Source organism: Tursiops truncatus, chromosome 4 (genome assembly GCF_011762595.2).
Source record: "Tursiops truncatus isolate mTurTru1 chromosome 4, mTurTru1.mat.Y, whole genome shotgun sequence".
NCBI classification, from domain to species: domain Eukaryota; kingdom Metazoa; phylum Chordata; class Mammalia; order Artiodactyla; family Delphinidae; genus Tursiops; species Tursiops truncatus.
The window spans coordinates 98,348,015-98,367,619 of record NC_047037.1 but is presented as its reverse complement, the minus strand read 5'-3'; the positions used below and the strand labels follow the sequence as shown (position 1 = coordinate 98,367,619).

General features: G+C 40.7%; 2 protein-coding genes and 1 long non-coding RNA gene across 13 annotated transcripts in view; 1 reads left to right on the top strand and 2 right to left on the bottom strand.

Moving 5' to 3' along the window:
• Positions 1-9,105, bottom strand: part of LOC109547834 (uncharacterized) — a 28,193-nt gene extending 19,088 nt beyond the window's left edge. The window contains exon 1 of the long non-coding RNA XR_004526434.2: positions 314-9,105. This is a non-coding gene — a long non-coding RNA (uncharacterized lncRNA). The remainder of the gene's footprint in view (positions 1-313) is intronic.
• CRYBG3 (crystallin beta-gamma domain containing 3) overlaps positions 1-13,214 on the top strand; it is a 114,847-nt gene extending 101,633 nt beyond the window's left edge. For 2 of the 3 annotated variants that reach the window (XM_033855921.2, XM_019922388.3), the window contains 3 exons: positions 9,141-9,299; positions 10,484-10,643; positions 11,435-13,214. In XM_033855921.2, the coding sequence (XP_033711812.1) occupies positions 9,141-9,299; positions 10,484-10,643; positions 11,435-11,523 (408 nt within the window). In that variant the 3' untranslated portion in view covers positions 11,524-13,214. The remainder of the gene's footprint in view (positions 1-9,140; positions 9,300-10,483; positions 10,644-11,434) is intronic. The other variant, XR_002173763.3, reaches the window with a different exon arrangement.
• The window catches only part of RIOX2 (ribosomal oxygenase 2), a 27,266-nt gene continuing 20,479 nt past the window's right edge, over positions 12,819-19,605 (bottom strand). For 6 of the 9 annotated variants that reach the window (XM_019922393.3, XM_033855924.2, XM_033855926.2 and 3 more), the window contains 5 exons: positions 18,618-18,720; positions 17,689-17,860; positions 15,689-15,777; positions 14,077-14,163; positions 12,819-13,623 (listed from right to left, as the gene is read on the bottom strand). In XM_019922393.3, the coding sequence (XP_019777952.1) occupies positions 13,465-13,623; positions 14,077-14,163; positions 15,689-15,777; positions 17,689-17,860; positions 18,618-18,720 (610 nt within the window). In that variant the 3' untranslated portion in view covers positions 12,819-13,464. Of the gene's footprint in view, positions 13,624-14,076; positions 14,164-15,682; positions 15,778-16,706; positions 16,826-17,688; positions 17,861-18,617; positions 18,721-19,605 lie in introns of those variants that run through there. The other 3 variants (XM_033855923.2, XM_033855925.2, XM_033855927.2) reach the window with 2 other exon arrangements.

Below are 19,605 nucleotides of genomic sequence, written 5' to 3'. Positions count from 1 at the left end.
ACAGACTTGCAATATAATCAAATCACATACCCCTGAGTGGGTGACCCAAAACCTGGAGAATAATTATATTGCAGAAGTTCTCCCAAAGGAGTGAGGGTTCTGAGCCCTACATTGGGCTCACCAGCCTGGGGGTCCTGCACCAGGAAGACGATCCCCCAGAGCATTTGGCTTTGAAGGCCAGTGGGGCTTAATTTCGGGAGCCCCACAGGACAGGGGAAAATAGAGATGTCACTCTTAAACGGTGCAAACAAAATCTCATACACAATGCCCAGGGCAAAAGCAGTAATTTGATAAGAACCTGGGCCAGACCTACCTGCTGGTCTTGGAGAGCCTCTCAAAGAGGTAGGTGGCAAACGGATCAGTGAGCTGGAAGACAGAGTAATGGAAATCACTGACACTAAACAAAAGAAGAAAAGAGAAAAAAAAGAGGACAGTATAAGAGCCCTCTGGTACAACATCAAGCACACTAATATTTACATTGTAGGGGTCCCAGAAGGAGAAGAGCAGGAGAAAGGGCCTGAGAAAATATCTGAGACATAATAGCTGAAAACTTCCCTAACCTGGAGAAAGAAATAGTCACTCTAGTCCAGGAAGCACAGAGAGTCCAATACAGGATTAACCCAAAGAGGAACATACCAAGACACATTGTAATTAAAATGACAAAAATTAAGGATATAGAGAGAATATTAAAAGCAGTGAGGGAAAAGCAACATATAACATACAAGGGAACTCCCATAAAGCTATCAGCTGATTTTTCAGCAGAAACTGCAGGCCAGAAGGGAGTGGCATGATATATTTAAAGTGATAAAAGGGAAAAACCTACAAGCAAGAATATTCCACCCATCAAGGTTCTTGTTCACATCTGATGGAGAAATCAAAATCTCTACAGACAAGCAAAAGCTAAAAAGAGTTCAGCACAACCAAACCAGCTTTACAACAAATGTTAGAGGAACTTCTCTAGGCAAAAAAGAAAAGGCCACAACAAGAAACAAGAAAATTATGAAATGAAGAAGCTCACCAGTAAAGGCAAACAAGCAGTAAAGGTAGGAAATCATCCCCACACAAAGCTAGTAGGGAGGTTACAAAGCAAAAGTAAAACCATCTCTATCCACAGTAAGCAGTTAAGGGATACACAAAACAATTAGGTGTAAAACATGACATCAAAACAGTAATCATAAGGGGAGGAGAGTACAAAGAGAGGCTAGTTAAAATGCATTTGAGATTAAGAGATCAGCAACTTAAAACAGTCATTTATATATATAGACTGCTGTATGAATACCTAATGGTAACCATAAACCAAAAATCTACAACAGATATACACACAAAAAGGGATGCAAACATAACACTAAAGATAGTCATCAAATCACATTAGTAGAGAACAAAAGAAGAAAAAAGGGGAGAAAAGGGCCTATAAAAACAAATCCAAAACAGTTAACAAAATGGCAGTAAGAACATACATATCGATAATTACCTTAAATGTAAACAGACTAAATGCTCCAACCTAAAGACACAGAGTGGCTGAATGGATACAAAAACAAGACCTGTATATATGCTGTCTACAAGAGACTCACTTTAGATCTAGAGACACATACAGACCAAAAGTGAGGGTTTGGAAAACGGTATTCCATGCAAGTGGAAATCAAAAGAAAGCCAGAGTAGCAATACTTAACATTAGACAAAATAAGACTTTAAAATACTGTTACAAGAGACAAAGAAGGACACTATATAATGATCAAGGGATCAATCCAAGAAGATGACATAACAATTGTAAATATATATGCACCCGACATAGGAGCACCTCAATATATGAGGTAAATATTAACAAACATAAAACAAGAAATTGACAGTAACACAATAATAGTAGGGGACTTTAATACCCCATTCACATCAATGGACAGATCAGACAGAAAATCAATAAGGAAACACTGACCTTAAATGACACATTAGACCAAATAGATTTAATTTATATAGAGAGAGCATTCCATCCAAAAGCAGCAAAATACACGTTCTTTTCAAAGTATACCTGGAACATTCTCCAGGATATATCACACGCTAGGCCACAAAACAAGCCTTGGTAAATTTAAGAAAATTGAAATCAAGTATCTTTTCCGACCACCATGCTATGAGACTAGAAATCAGCTGCAAGAAAAAAACTGCAAAAAACACAAGCCTGTGAAGGCTAAACAACTAAACAACCAGTGGATCACTGAAGAAGTCAAAGAGGAAATCAAAAAATACCTACGGACAAATGAAAATGAAAACACAACAATCCAAAACCTATGGGACACAGCAAAAGCAGTTCTAAGAGGGAAGTTTAGTGATACAGGCTCACCTCAGGAAACAAGAAAAATCTCAAACAACCTAAACCTTATGCCTAAAGCAACTAAAGAAAGAAGAAACAAAACCCAAAGTTAGTAGAAGCAAAGAAGTCATAAAGATCAGAGCAGAAATAAATGAAATAGAGACTAAAAGCACAATAGAAAAGATCAATGAAACTAAAAGCTGGTTCTTTGATAAACCTTTAGCCAGACTCATCAGGAAAAAAAAAGGGGAGAGGGCCCAAATCAATAAAATCAGAAGTGAGAAAGAAGTTACAGCCGACACCACAGAAATACAGAGGCTCATAGGAGACTACTACAAGCAACCATCTGCCAATAAAATGGACAACTTGGAAGAAATGGACAAATTTTTAAAAAGGTATAATCTCCCAAGACGGAAGCAGGAAGAAATAGAAAATATGAACAGACCAATTACCAGTAATGAAATTGAATCAGTAATTCGAAAACTCCCAACAAACAAAAGTCCAGGACTAGACGGCTTCACAGGTGAATTCTACCAAATATTTAGAGAAGAGTTAACCCCTATCCTTCTGAAACTATTCCAAAAAATTGCAGAGGAAGGAACAGTTCCAAACTCATTCTCTGAAGCCAGCATCACCCCGATACCAAAACCAGACAAAGATATCACACAAAAAAAGAAAATTACAGGCCAGTATCACTAATGAACATACATGCAAAAATCCTCAACAAAATACTATCAAACCAAATCCAACAATACATTAAAAGGGATCATACACCATGATCAAGTGGGATTTATCCCAGGGATGGAAGGATTTTTCAGTATCTTCAAATCAATCAATGTGATATACCACACCAACAAATTAAAGAATAAAAAAAAACATATGTTCATCTCAACAGATATAGAAAAAGCTTTTGACAAAATTCAACATCCATTTACAATAGAAACTCTCCAGAAGGTGGGCACAGAGGGAACGTAACTCAACATAATTAAGGCCATATATGACAAACCCACAGCTAACATTATACTCAAGGATGAAAAGCTAAAGAAATCTCCTCTAAGATCAGGAAAAAGATAAGGATGTCCACTCTTGCTGCTTTTATTCAACACAGTATTGAGAGTCCTAGCCACAGCAATCAGACAAAAAAAAGAAAGAAAATGAATCCAAATTGGAAAGAAGTAAAATTGTCACTGTTTGCAGATGACGTGATACTATACAAAGAAGATCCTAAAGATGCCACCAGAATACTAGAGCTCACCAATGAATTCAGTAAAGTTGCAGGATCCAAAATCAATATGCTGGAATTTGTTGCATTTCTATACACTAACAATGAACTTTCAGAAAAAGAAAGTAAAGAAACAATCCCACTTACCATTGCATCAAAAAGAAAAAAACACCTAGGAATAAACTTACCTAAGGAGGCAAAAGACCTGTATTTGGAAAACCTTAAGACACTGATGAAAGAAATTGAAGACAACACAAACAGATGGAGAGATTTACCGTGTTGTTGGATTGGATGAATCAGTATTGTTAAAATGACCATACTTCCTAAGGCAATCAACATATTCAATGCAATCCCTATCAAAATACCAATGGCATTTTTCAAGGAGCTAGAACAAATAATTTTAAAATGTATAATGGAAACAAAAGACCCCTGAATAGCCAAAGCAATTTTGAGAAAGAACTGAGCTGGAGGCATCACACTCCCTGACGTCGGACTATACTATTGTACAAAGCTACAGTAATCAAAGCATTATGGTACTGGCCCACAAACAGACACATATATCAGTGGAATAGGATAGAGACACTGGAAATAAACCCATGCACCTACAGTCATTCTATGACAAAGGAGGCAAGAATATGTAATGGAGAAAAGACAGTCTCTTCAATAAGTGGTGCTGGGAAAACTGGAGAGCTACCCATGAAAAAATCAAATTAGAACATTCTCTAACACCATATACAAAAATAAACGCAAAATGGATTAAAGACCTAAATATAATACTGGATAGTATAAAACCCCTAGAGGAAAACATAGGCAGAACACTCTGACATAAATCACAGCAATATTTTTTTGGATCCATCTCCTAAAATAAAGGAAATAAAAGCAAAAATAAATGGACCTAATTAAACGTAAAAGCTTTTGCAAAACAAAAGAAATCATCAGCAAAACGAAAAGGCAATTTACTGAATGGAAGAAAATGTTTGCAAATGATATGACTGATAAGAGATTAATATACAACACATGAAAACAGCTTGAATAGCACAACACAAAAAACATACAAACTGATTTAAAAATGGGCAGAAGAACTGAACAGACATTTTTACAAAGAGGAAGGGCAGATGGCCAACAGGCACCTGAAAAGATGTTCAACATCACTAACCATCAGAGAAATGCAAATTAAAACCACAATGGGATATCACATCACACCTGTCAGAATGGCTATTATCAAAAAGAAGACAAAAAAAATGTTGACGAGGATATGGAGAAAAGGGAACGCTTGTGCACTGTTGGTGGGAATGTAAATTGGTGCAGCCACTGTGGAAAACAGTATGGAGGTTTTTCCAAAAACTAAAAATAGAACTACCATATGACCCAGCAATTCCACTCCTGGGTATATGTCCCAAAGAACCAAAAACACTAATTCAAAAAGGTACGTGCACCCCAATGTTCATAGCAGCATTATTTACAATTGCCAAGATATGGAAGCAACCTAAGTGTCTATCAACAGATGAATGGATAAAGAAGACGTGATGTGTGTGTGTGTGTACACACACACACACACACACGATGAAATACTACTCAGCCATACAAAAAAATGAAATTTTGCCATTTGCAGCAACATGGTTAGACTTGGAGGGCATTATGCTTGGTGAAATGTCAGAGAAAGACAAATACTGTATGATATCACATGTGGAATCTAAAAAATACAACAAACTAGTGAATATAACAAAAAAGAAGCAGATGCACAGGTACAGAGAACAAACTAGTGGTTACCAGTGGGGAGACTGGGGAGGGGTAACATATAGGGGAGGGGGAGTAGGAAGTAGAGACTATTGGCTGTAAGACAGGCCCAAGGATGTATGGTACAACACGGGGAATACAGCCAATATTTTGTAATAACTGTAAATGGAAAGTAACCTTTAAAAGTTGTACTAAAACTTTTTTAAAAAATTAAAAGCTAGGGGCTTCCCTGGTGGCGCGGTGGTTGGGAGTCCGCCTGCCGATGCAGGGGACACGGGTTCGTGCCCTGGTCCGGGAAGATCCCACATGCCGCGGAGCGGCTGGGCCCGTGAGCCATGGCCGCTGAGCCTGTGTGTCTGGAGCCTGTGCTCCGCAACGGGAGAGGCCGCGGCAGGGAGAGGCCTGCGTACTGCAAAAAAAAAAAAAAATTAAAAGCTAAGAAAAGTGCAAAACAGTGTGTAATCATCTAAAAGCCACAGGCAATCCCTGATTCAGAGGAAGGAAGCATGACCATGTGTAGGAGTGGTGGGAGGTTTCACGGAGGGTAGGAACCCATGCTAGGCTTTAGGGGTACTGTGGCCAACGGATATGCCATTGGTACTTCTATGAATCCTTTAGAAACACTTTCACACTTGATTCCAACAATAGTCCTTTAGGGTAGGAGTTATTACAGTTGACTCTTGAACATGGGTTTGAAATACGTGGGTCCACTTATACTCCAATTTTTCCAATAAATACTACAGCATTACAGGACTACAGTGATCCAAGGTTGGTTGAATCCACAGATGTGGAACTGAGGATACAGAGGGCCGACTATAAGTTATGCTCAGATTTTCAACTGCGCAGAGGGTTGGTGCCCTTCACCCCTGCATTGTCTAAAGGTCAACTGTATTCCTGTTTTCTAGAAGGAAAAATAAGGCTGAGAGAGAGAAAGCAAATTGGCAAAAGTCATCCAAGTGTCAGAACCAGGATTTGAACCCATACCTATTATGCTCTAACATCTGTGTTCTTAAAACAACCACACCCTACTTTCCTCCAAAATAAGAGAAGCATTTACAGTGTGGTACCATATACTTCAGGCACTGAGCGAGTGTAGGTAGCATAGTGGGTATAAATGCCGAGGCTCTGATTTTCAGATCTGACATATAAGTGGTAAATAAATGGTAGCCAATAAAGTTACCCTAATTATTGGTCTTGCTGCCCCCTTCTCTCTCTCGCTCTGTCACACACACACACACACACACACACACCCCATGCTCATCCCTACCACTCTGGTTCTGTTGGTTCAAATCCTAGCTCTGCCTCTCAGAAGCAGTATGACTTGGGGTGAGTCACTTCATTTCTTGGCGCCTCAGATTTCCTCACTGGTGAAACAGTGATCACATTGCTTACCTCTCAGTATCACTGTGAGGGTTAAATAAGAGTCTGACACAACACGTGGCTCATATTGCTGTGGTAACACATTTATTTTGAAAGGTTCTTTATTCACGACGTCCTTTGAGAGAACCAGAGATGCCCAACTGAGGGATACTAAACATCAGTGCACTTTCTTGGCAGAGTGTGTGGTACAGGATTTCCTGACCCTCACATCTTGCTTATTCCTCAGTCCTGTCACATGGGATGATGGGTAACCGCCCTGAAAAGCCGTGGGGAAAAAGCACGGCTGAAGTGGGATTTCAGTTTAGCTTTTACCGACTATATGATAACGCTTAATCCCATGTTGTTAGAAACTTCAGAAGCCAAGTTGGATGCTGAGAACATTTCCCTCACTTTTGAAAGGGGGTTCCTTGCTGGGGAAGGATGTCCCTGCCTATTGTTCAGGGCCCTGAGATAAAGAATAGCTAGAACAGTGTCCTCTGATTTTACGTAGTTTTTTGACAATTAACATTATATATCATTCTCCTTGCATTGTGCTTTGGGAAATTATTCCTGGTTAAACGTTTAATTTCAAAATAATATTTTAATAGATTATTTTCCTTTGTTTATTTAGGCCACAGCTTTGAAACGCAGCAAAGGAAGTCTAGGTTTCTAAAACAGTATCATGGGTCCTATTTCCTTTTTGGTAAAGCTCTTGGCAGTGCTTTAGTTTATATTCTTGTTTAGAAATTCAGGAATCATTAAAATGTGATCCTCTTTGAGCTTGGGAATTAGGAAGTCACTAAGGTAATTATCTGCATATCAGTGATTAAATGTATAATTACAGAGGAGTCAGACTACAAGTGTGTAAAAAGGGTAATTAGTACCTTGCTTGAGTTAATGGATTAAAACTGTGATGTTTGGTCCTAACATAATTGGAACTCTGTCATCTGTGAAGGTCACACCTGTTTCCTTATATATATAAGGTAAGGAAACTGTAGCAAAGAATGTACTGAAGCGTCCAGAATTAATTGCGGTGGGAGATTTATAGAATTATATGATTTATAGACTTTTGAATTATAGGAGTTTACCTACTGTTGCACTATGAATGTGGAAGTAGTAGTTTGAAACACTTAAAACATTTTGCCTAGTAGAGGTCTTTTTCACCTGCTTTAAATTACCAGATTAAAAAAAAAAATGTCTTTCTATTTGCTCATTTAAGTGTTCCGAATGTTTATTTCCTTAGGAAGGCAAACTTTAACTGGTCTCATGTTGACCCATCTTAAATTTCAAAATAGAATATTCATTGGTGGGTTTACCATGATCCCTTGTTGAATTTACCTAGCACTTACATTTCTCAGAGTGAAAGTGCTCTTTTGTTAAATCACAGATCATGTATTACTGTTATTTGACAGGGTTGTAATTGGGATGCCAACACCTGACCCAAGGTGGGGATGTTGGGTGTCCTGTGTTATATTACATTAAGACTGGAGGCCTAAGTCCTGGGGCTGAAAGAATAGTTTCTGTGGAGCTTCAGTCATGTGCTGTGTCCTCCTGTCATCTTATTTCACTGCCACTTTTGGAATCGGTCTCATTCCCTGTGTCTGAGAGTAACTAGTGCATTTCTCACACAGGCCTTAGAGCATCAGGGTGAAGAGGGAGTGTTTTGGTGCAGACAAACCTGGCTCTTCCTTGTCTGCGTCACCCTTATTTACAAAACTGCGGGTCATAATTGTACTTTCTTGAGGGGTTGTTCTGGTCATTAATTCTGACTGTGGCCCAGAAACCATTTAGGACTAAGTCTCAATAAATAATAACTGTTACCCATAGAGGCAAGTCCCAGATTTAATATTTTATTTGCAAACTTCTTGTATATATGCTAGGCCCAGGAGATGAAGTCCTCTGTTACCCAGTTTTTGAATACCTACATAGTGATCACCTACATGCATGGTCTCTTTCCTTGACATATTAAGGTCAACAAAGTATAAACAAAGAAATTACCAGTGCTACTAGGGCCCTCAGCTACCTGGGTTTTTCAAGACCTCCCATAGCATTCATTGGGCACTGAATCATAGCTCAAGCCAGTATGTCTGATGATTGTACTGTCGCTGCTAAGTTGTTGTTACATCCATGTAGGTAGTACCCTGCCCTTATTCCTACTCCTCTGCCTTCCTCAGGCCAGCTGGGACATAGTAGTTAGTGAATGAACCTCATTAAGTGCCGAATTCTGCACCGCCCCTTGCCATAATGGAGTGCGAGTGAATGAAACTATTACCTTTCACCCTTCCAAAAGAGTGTATTTCAGAAAAAATATAATAGAGACTGTACAATTTAAGCTGTGTGCCCTGTGGTGTAAGGATCTGTTAATAGAAAATATTAATTTACACACATCTGCTAAAGTGAAACAGATATAAATAAGCTAAATTCTGTTACCTCTCACATCCCCCTCAAGCTGTCCTTTGGAAAGATTGATTTCCAGATTCAAAAGGTTTTTTCAAAATGTCTCTGTTCCTCCCGTCACAGCCTGCAGTGTACATAAGAATAAAGAACCGAGCCCAGGATGAGTATCTGACAGTCACCGGAAATGTAGCTGACACGAGGGCAACATCTGTGTGCCTTTCTCCCTACAGTGGGAAGAATACTCAGATCTGGCACTACTGTCGAGGACTCTTTAAATCCAAGGTAACCAACCCCGCTGATAGTATACCCCGCTTTTCGGTCTTTGGTCTTTTTCGTTTGGAAACCAGAATCTTGCCAAATCAAATGGCATGATAAAATAATGCAATTTCCTATCAACAGTTTTTTGCATAATTATAAGAACACTGACATATATATTACTGAAGCATCTAGGTGAAATGGGCTTAGAAACTAGATTTTCTACATCAAAAAATTCTCTATTTTAAGTAAAAAGTAAGATTAACACATACTATGGATATTCCTAAATGGTTTTTTTAAACCAGTGATAAGTCACTGTACCCAAATGGACAATGTACTTTTGTGAGACGTTCCTTACACTCTGCGGCCCAGATTAATTTAGCTGTCTTTGTGATTCCAAACATGTTGAAGCCTCCTCATCTTCAAAATATACAACGAAGGTAGAGCTGCTGTTTTTTGGAGGAAGCTTAGAAAATAAAACTTAGGTTTCTTTGTTTTTCTGCAACCCTTCCATTATGTTTGATGCTGTGGGGAATAAGACACCAGTTTTATTATATCACCAGTGGATTGTCGACCATTTTCTCATGCTTCAACAAAAATGAGAAGCACTTAGAAGTAATTATTGTCTGGGTATCTTGCACATCACCCAAGGTTTTTTTGTTTTTTGTTTGTTTTTTTTGCGGTGTGTGGGCCTCTCACTGTTGTGGCCTCTCCCGTTGCGGAGCACAGGCTCCAGATGTGCAGGCTTAGCGGCCACGGCTCGTGGGCCTAGCCGCTCCATGGCATGTGCGATCCTCCCGTACCGGGGCACGAACCCGTGTCCCCTGCATCGGCAGGCGGACTCTCAACCACTGCGCCACCAAGGAAGCCCACCCAATGTTTTTGTAAGAAAAACAGGCTCGACCTTACACATTTAAGCTAACAGGGATTCAACATTTAATTGTAATTCAACAAACCTTTGACCATCTGTTGTCAGATCCAGACCATCCTTTTAAAAACAAGTACCTCTAGTTCAGTATGTTTATTTCCATACCATCTCCTTCCTTCAGCCATAAAGAAGACTTAAAAAGTTGACTGAATTTATAATTATGCTAGTTTTCTTTTGAGATTAGACAGTCATGTCTCTGATCTGTTCACATGAAAGAAAAGGGGCCCAATCCAATTGATTTTAGTAAACACAGTACTGCCAATTTATTTCTTGACCCTTTTAGGCCAGTGACACATGTCTCGATGTGATTGGTGGTCGAGACATACCTGGAGCTAAAGTTGCCCTATGGACTGAACATGGGCAGTTCAGGCAGAAGTGGAGACTGAACAAAAATGGGACCATCAGCTCCTACCTCAGTGACCAACTTGTCCTTGATGTTAAAGGTAGGCCTGTGATGAAACCCAGTGTTCTGTGTCCTTGGATATTCCTTTTAAATTCCAAGCCTCCTCCTCCTTATGGGTAAAAGAAGTCCTTATGCATAAGGGAAATATTAAATCATTTTAAATTATGCTTGAAAAAGTCGAGATATGCCATTTTAACAAAACAATTAGCTATATACGGATCAAGAAAAAGCCTAAGGACCAAGCCTACAAAGGTTTTTGTTTATCAGTACAGCTGTAAAATTTTCAATTTCTACATGATCTTTGAGAACATTTCTAAATTTGAAGCATCATCAACCACAGGATGTCATCCATTTCCTAAAGAAATATTTCTCACTTTCTGTTGTGCATTGCTGTGGTCCTTAAAATGTATGGTCCTTTAAATTTATCATTTAAACTTGTTTTTGAGTCCAGCCAAGGTCAGGGCCAATATTATTCAGTGCTGTCGCTTTAATTGAGTTAGTCATAGCCACTCTTGGTGTAGAAACTAAAACCCAGTACCTGCCGCTGAGCTAGAGCACTCTCAGAGCACTGTGTTAAGAATCCCATTGTCAGGGCACACCGCTTATGTAAACATCTATTATACCACTTAGCTTTTCAATCAGTCATAATGTCTGATTTGAGGTGAAGAATAGCTACGCCCGTTTAACCTCAGTTTCCCATTTCAGACCGCTTTACAAATGACATATTAATCTACCCCAACAGTGAGTGGGCTGAGCAAAAGCCTGTGAAAACTGAAATTGCTAAGCACCTGTGTGAACAAATAATCTTTCCTTTTGGGATTTCTGTTTTAGGAGGAAATTATTATGACAAAACTCATGTAATTGTAAATGAGCCCCTGGAGGGAGAAGAAACACAGAAATGGGACATTGAAATATTGTGAGAGAATCTGCAGCATCCCTGAGAGAGAGCAAGGGGAGAAGGACCCTCATGCCCCGTGAAAAGGAAGCTACCTGTCCTCATGCTTCTGGGATCACTGAGCAGAATGAACTTCTTCCCCAACCTTGAAGACTATTGTTGTTAACCATGGAAAAGCTCAAAATATTCTTGCCAGTCATCCAGTGTTCCTATGAAGAAGGCGTTAACGATTTCTGGGAAAGGTTCTACTCCTGCTTGATCTCCAGCTTCGGTGAGCAAGCTTCTTGAAGTCTCTTCTCTCTCCTTTCCACCAAACACGAATCCTATCCCTGATAGCCATTATAGGACACTGGTGATGCTGTCATCCTGTGTTAATTAACCTCCTAGTAGATGTGTGTGTGAATGCAAGGCACAGAGAAGCAGAGTCCTATAGGTCAAGTCATACTTTTAAAAAGACGAATAATATTTTTAGCAATATCTGAAAACATATTTAATAAACCTTACTATTAAGCTGCTGTATTAGATAAACATTAAAGGTTCCCTATTGAAGCTTTTATAACTGAAGCACCGTAAGTATTCACACTTGTAACTGACCCCAGGGAGGGGACCTCAGCTTTGTAAGGAAAAGGCTCAAGTACAGGAGTGTTTTCTGTGGCTGTTGTTTGCTCGGTCCTTCAAACTAAAAAAGCACAAGTAGCCTGCGGCTGTCCTTGCACTCTAAGTATTAACAGAGACACCCTTCTGGGTGACAAGACTGTAAGTAACCGGGGCTTACCTATCCTGGTTCTGAGACCTCACCTGATCTACCCTCAAGAAGTGTTTATAAAGACTCTGTCACCTACGTGTAAGAATAGTCAAATTTTTCTTTGCCTGAAGTAAGGGGAAATTTCATATGTTCAAATTAAGACCAAGTAGTATCTGATCCTTGACTATACCACTTTACTTTACAAAATGTGACAGAAAACTCAGTTTTTCACTCCCATTTTAAATAGCTTTCATTCAAGCAAAATCAGGTAGGATAATGTCTTTGACTTAGTTTCAAGTAATCATTACCACCATCACTATACAATTCTCAAGCATTTTTCCCTCCTGAGTTGGTTTTAAACTTACATTGAGACAACTGTTCCCTTCATCCCCAACTTTTGCCAGAAGGCAGAAAAAGGTCTGCTCTATTTTTATATACAGAAAGATTAAATTCTCCAATGATATTTTTAAAAATATCAACCTGTATGCACTTTAGAATGTTAACAGTGAACTGTTTAAACTCAAAGACCCACTATTTTGAGTATTTTTTATAGACTTGGTCTTTCCATGTAAATATTATTGTGTTTTTTTTTTCCCTTCCCTTCAATCTCAGGCTCTTTTGTCATCTTTCAAGCAACATCTGTAAAACTATTTTATGCCCACTGATGTGAGTGCCTGTTAGTGTGGCAGTATTATTTAATGAAATTGATGTTATAGGGTAACTTTATTTTAATGGGAGGCCTTGTGTGTACACAAAGGTAGGTATGTATATTTTCACTGTAAAAAACCAAGTTAAAAAATTCTTCATGTTAATTGTTTAAAATTTTTCTAGAGCCAGTGAGGCTCTTTAAAGAAGTTGTTTCTTCCAAAGAACAAAGACAAAGCCAGGTAACGACATGTAAATTTAAATGATACATTTATTGAGCTGTGCCTTTTCTACCACACTGGATTAAATAAACTTGTCAAGAAGTACGGTTTTTGTCACCTTCTGGGACATTTAGTAATTTGCTGTTCTTTCTTCTATGTACCTCTGTTAGTACACATGGCCAACTGGTCACCTTTAACAGGTAGGTCTCATGTTATGTTATTAGATACACAGGTAAGGAAAGTTACATTCATTATGTCCTTGGTTCAAAGCAACAGGGGCTCCCTAGCATGTAAATCTTTGCAGAATCAAGTGTCTACTATTTTATATATACATATTTAAAAAGAAGCAAAGGCACTAGACTACTTGGATTAGACATTCTGTCCAGAGGGCTAATACCAGGCTTTGCTTTTCCTCATCTGTAGTAAGTTTCAGGTCCTTGACAGAAATAGCTGAACTGTTCCAAATTTGCTTCAGTGCATCGATATGTGATAAAGGAAAACGAAGTCCATGAGACTGAAAAAAGATAAACTATTTAGTCACTTAGGTGGCATTTTCCATAATTTCTCAATACATCATTATTGATATCCTTCACAAGTATGAAACTTGTTTCAGATAAGCTACTTACAAAAATTATGATAACTTACGAAAGTTGCTAATTCCCACATGAAAACTCAGACTTCATGAAAGGTATTCTATTTTATAGAGTAAGAAATATTAATCCTTTGAGAAATGCTTCACATTTGCTACACCTTTCCCACAAGGCCACAGGTCCTAGTATCTTTTAAAGTGGGTACATATATCACAGAAATGTCTGACTTAATCATCCCTGTGCAAGGGCTGTCAATTTGTGAAATGTGAAGTCCACACTGCAGTCATAAAAAAGGTCATTACCCATAAATCAAAGGTAACAGATTCTTCCCAGCCACCAAATCGCAGGAAAGACATGCATTTTAGGTTGGAACAAACCTCTGTTTCCTCATTTCCCATCATGTGTGTGTCTCTCCTATTCTTTAAGGAATGATAGATGTAAACCATCTTTTCTCGAGTTTCATCCTTAAAAAAAAAAACACAGCAAGTCGTCAACACCAAAATATTGAGCACTTCAATACTAGGAGGGTTTTCCAATAACAAAGGTCAACACCAAGAAAAATCTTAATGCCTCAGTGCTTAAGTGAAATTTATTGAACACTAAAGAATCCTTCTGGCAAAAAAATTATGAGATACAGATAAATATAGATATATACACACGCAATGTAGAATATACGTATTTCATTATAGTGCTCACAGATTACTATTTGTATGCAGCAAATAACCACTCGTCATTTTTCAAAAAGATAACAGCATCTTCAGAAACGACCTAATGAAAAAGCAACCATTTATATATCAACTTACTTACCAATGAAACATTCAAGTTTTTCGTTTCATCATACCTGCACTATCTTTTTGCATCAGAAAAATTTGACATTCCTAGGTATACATAAATGGACAATTTATGAACACCACAGAGTAAATATTAATTCCTAAGAAATACCAGCTATGTGATCTATAAAAACTTCTATTCCACGTATAGTAAAGTAGGCTCCCGAATGGTCTCGACTTCCCGTCCCTCTCCACCCACCATAACACAGTGCAGTTTATTATCTCTTCCAGAACCTTTAGAAATTCCTTGTCACCTCTCACTCAGACGAGGACCCAAAGCCTTAGCCTGAAATAGAACGCCTCAAACTGATTGATTGGTTAGCAGAATAACTAGGATTTTCTTTTTTTAAATGGGGATGTGGGAGTATATACTTTTTAGGTTTTATATATATGTTATAAACCAGTCTTCTCCAGGGCTGGCCCTGATGGCTGGAAAAATAGGGTTCTGGAGACATCTCGGTGCCCCCCGACTCTCATCCCCTCCAGACACTCATTGGACACCTCCCAAGAAAGCTGATTAGGAGGAACAGGGTGAAGCCACAGGGCATGGGAGAGTTCCCAAGGGCTTTAGGGTTGTGTGGGGTGCTTTCAAAATAAATGCAGAGGCTCCACACCAGACGAAGCCCAGGAACTTACAAGTTCTAAAAATTTTCCAGTTGACTGTAATCAGCCAGTTTGGGGAACCACTGGGCTAGGTGGCAAGGGTATGGAATGTAGATTTTCCTCTCCATCATCTACAGAATAGAGAGTTTTTGAGAAGAACCATCAACAAAACCATATGTAAAGGCAGGTCTGCGCCGTATACGGGATGGGCGAGGGACTGAGACAGGGAGACGCATGAACGGGGTCTGCGGCCGTCTAAGCAAAGGCAACCTGGCCTGAATTAGGAGACAGAGAACAGACATTTAATTACTAATTAGAGAAAAGAAGGAGGGTTCTGTGGGGCCGAAGACAAGCCCTCAAATGCCCAACAGGCAGGAAACCTTGGAACCATAACAGTGAGATCTGGGCATGATCTGATCTAAAGAGATGGCGTTAAGCTGTGAGGAGGTGGATGCCCAAAGGAGGAGGGCAGGGCCATTTGTCAGTCTGATAACCTGGGGCCTGTGATGGAAATGCCCTGAGAAGAACGGAACCCCCTTCCCCTCTGGATACTCACGGATGGGTCCTGATCAGGTCCTACAGTGAGGACAACGTGGTCTCTAAATTGCAGCCTCACAGTGCTGTCCAACCCCGGTAACCGTCCACCTGGAAAACCCAGAGACAGGGAAAGCCATCTTTCAGAGAGGAAAGCAGCAGGCTCAAACCTGCTTGCAGGAGCAACTATTTAGGAAGTACACTTAGTAACAATTTGCAGGTGAAGCCAAATGTGGGGCGCCCTCTCCAGCTCAAGTATTCGCTCTCCCCGACATGTACGGTGATCTGAAAAGTGTAGCTGACATCTTGATGGAGCTCATCCTTATACTGAAGACACACATACAGACTTCTGTTGTTATTTATCTAACTGTAAGTTCATTTAAATAGTTGTCACCAGTACCCGGGGAGCACATACTATCACAGTACAGACAGGGCCACCATGCCTTCTGCACAGAATGCTCTCACGTCTCCAGTTTCTCTCCCCTGCTTGCTCCACATGTGGACTCTGAAAGGACTTCCAGAGCTCAAAGTGCACCACCCCTCCAATTACTAGTTCCATGACCATGGCAAATTATTCAGCCTGTGTAGGTCAAGTGCAGTGTCATAAAAAAGCCACCTAATAAAGTCCACAGGAAAAACTACTCTTTCCTAGATTGGATTTAACTTAGTGAAAAAGCAGCCACTACAATCAGACCAGCCTTACAGGGTCTTCTGGCTGGAGAAAGAGTTGAGGGATCATAACTTTATTGACTATAAGGACTAAGGCAAGGAAAACTCTGGATAACATATCCTGGGCCATAAGCTGATACTCAGAACACTGTTCTGCTAAAGATTAAAATATGTGCTGAGAAAACATGTGCTATTTTGAGTAGATGCTATCAAAAACAAATTTTAAACTCCTGCCCCCCCCCCCCGAGACTATAATAAAAATGTACATAGAATCAGTGTTAGAAGGGACCTTGTAGAGTGTGTATCTCAGTGGTTCTCCACTGGTGATAAGGCTTTTATGAAAATTAGTGAAAATGAAACTCTCCCTGTACCTGACTAAGAGAGAAGGAGCCTGAGAGCCAGCCTGGCACTCACGGCTGTGTCTCCATGTTCTCCAGCTGAACACAGGCCATTACACAGAACCGCGATATTAAGCAAGGCCACGCTGTGTCTGAGAGAGATCGAGACAAAACCAAGACCACTTCATCATCAGGTCAGAACTCAGGCCAAAGCAAGGACACTGTCCACACCACAGAAGTGACCAGACGTGCCCTATCCTGGCTGACTTGAGTGACTGCTGCTGCTGCTCTACCAACTGTCACCTTGGCTTCATTTCACTCCTCCTGCTACTGGCTAAGATTTACAGGAGACCCAATCCGAGAATCCCTCCTTTTTCCCGACAGCATTCAATCCCGAGCAAAGCCCTGCTTCCTTGAACCCTCCTGAAAATCACCTAACTCAAACCCAAATCCTATAAATCCTTTCCAACATCCTTTTACCGAGGTGCCTACAGCCCCCAGTGGCGTGCTCTCTTCCCTGTTACAAGTCAATAAACCCAGCTTTGTCCAACTACAGGAGTGTGGTGTGGTCTCTGCTCCAGAACACCGGTATCACCATCCACCCAGAAGTCTATCAATGTCATCTGTACCTGACACCTGTCACAAAATAGTCACCTGGGACTTGGGAGCAGGTCTGATAATCTTGGGCATTCTGGTAGTTCCCCTGCTGATGGCAACATTTTACCCATCCCTGGGTTAACTCCAACAAGATTATTTCAATGTTCAAGTTCTTAAAACTTCCTGAAGATGATGAATTCCAGAGGGACCCTAACCACACATACTCCTCACCCCAAATCACAGGGCTCTCATTCCCCATCAGGCTGCATGTCCTGTCCAACCTCACGCTAAGGATAGGCCCACATTAATCCTCAAATGCTTCATACATTCCATCAGCTCAAAGAGGTGCCCACCCAGAAAAGCTCAAAATAGCCCACATTAGCCCCTGACCACCTAGAAGAAAAGAGCAAAGCTCTACCTGGTGTTGAAAGCTCTGCTCCATCTCCCACATAGTACGGTGGGAGTCTGTTCATAGCAAAATCCTTCTTCATGTCTGCTGAAAGCAGTTCTCTGGTGCCCTCCAGCCGGTCTGCAAGCATCCTCAGAAAGCCACTTAATTTTCTTGTTGCAACGGCTGTGGTTTCCACCTGCTAGAAACACAGAGGTGAGTCCGGGCCCAGACTCCAGTGACCTTACTGCCCAGGTCCCAGTCTCTGGAGTAGTCCACTGACCACCATCACCCAGGGCAGACGCAGATCCACGTCACTCCCTTAAGAACAGTATCCCTTTATTTCCTCATAACCACTGTTCATCTTAAGCTGCCTACCGTTTGCAAAAAAAGATCAATTTTCAGGATTTTGCCTGAAAAGAGGGATCCCTGGGAATATGGCACAGTCTCGGCTTTGCCTTTTGAAAAGCAAATCGCGTCTAAGGTGTCTGCTTCAGACCGCAAAAGCACCCTCTGCTCAACTCAGCACTGATGCACTCAGCTTCTCAAAACTAGCCAACAGGGCCGCTGTTTCAAAGGTAAAACCAGGACAGACAGGAAAGCCAGGGAGCATACCAAGGCCAGGCTCTCCAGTGGGTCTGTCCTAACTAGTGATCTCACGTGTGCTCAGGCTACAGTTCCCAAGCCACGTTAGTTATTCATTCAACCACTGATTCAGCCAGAGCTCCCGGTGCCTGCCATTGCCGCCATGAAGTACAGGAAGCGGGCCGTCTGCACAACACTGTTGGTCCTTTGGGCGGCATGCAATGTGCAGCACTCCGTTCTGCAAACCACCGTGCCCGGGAGAAGACGAGCTTGGCTCGCACGGGGAGGACTCTGGGGTCCCGAGGAGGGAGCCACAGCTTCAGCTGGCCTGGGCCGTGGTTACCCCTCCTTTCCCACCTGCCTTTACGCCTTACCAGGAGCAGCTGCCGGGGTATGCCGGCCCGTAGCTCTACGTCTGCCTTTGCAGTATCAAACACGAGCCCTGAAATGGTGTCCAAAAGGAAATCTCCCCATGAACTGGAACGTGTACCAAGAAAAAAAAAAAAGAGTGAACACATAAGAAATGTGCACAGAACACTGATTACTAAAAGCCTAAAGCTACAAACTGTCACACCAACTCCCCTGCCCTGACGTCCTGAGTTCCACTAATTTCACATTACTCAGCATAAAGACTTACGGCCTTTATCAGTCAGTCTTCCCTTACTTCCCATCCCAGACACTCAGGTGCAAAATTAAAGGTGGGAAGCTAGGCTTCCTTCATGATTTGTCTTAAATGTAAAGATACCAGAGAATTAATTACAGACTGTCATAAAGTAGGAAGTTTAAGGGACCAATTTTTTTTTTTTTTTAATGTTTTCAACTATGTAACACAGAGCCTCGAGGAGAGCTTTGCAGGAAACTTTAACCCTCAATCATTATAGGACCTAAAAGGATTTTTATGTGTAAAAAATCCAAAGCAACACATTTAGGGTAACAGCAAGATCCCCGGACTGTGTAATCATCTGAACAGTTAAACACTACATTTTCCTTTGTTCCTTGTAAAAATTCCTCAGCAAAATATCCAACATCAACAATTTCAAAACAGTTGATTTTGCAACTTGTTAAACCCTGGCAGTGGTTTTACTGGGGTAGGAGATAGAAGCCAGAGGCCAAAAATACCATCTCGGGACGAGCATCAGTGTTCAGTTGCCTCTGCTTTCTCTGGGGCATTGAGAATCGCTCGCTCCTCAATGTGTGCCAGTGTGAGAAGCACACGCTGTGGGGCTGCTCTCTTTAAACACTTCTGAGCTGTTTAAAATTTTCCTCTGTGTCACCAGCAGATTTCAGATTGCTGGCTGCATGCAAGATGGAAATTCACAGTATGACTTTTGCTTCTCACGCAGTAACAAAATTAACACTTTT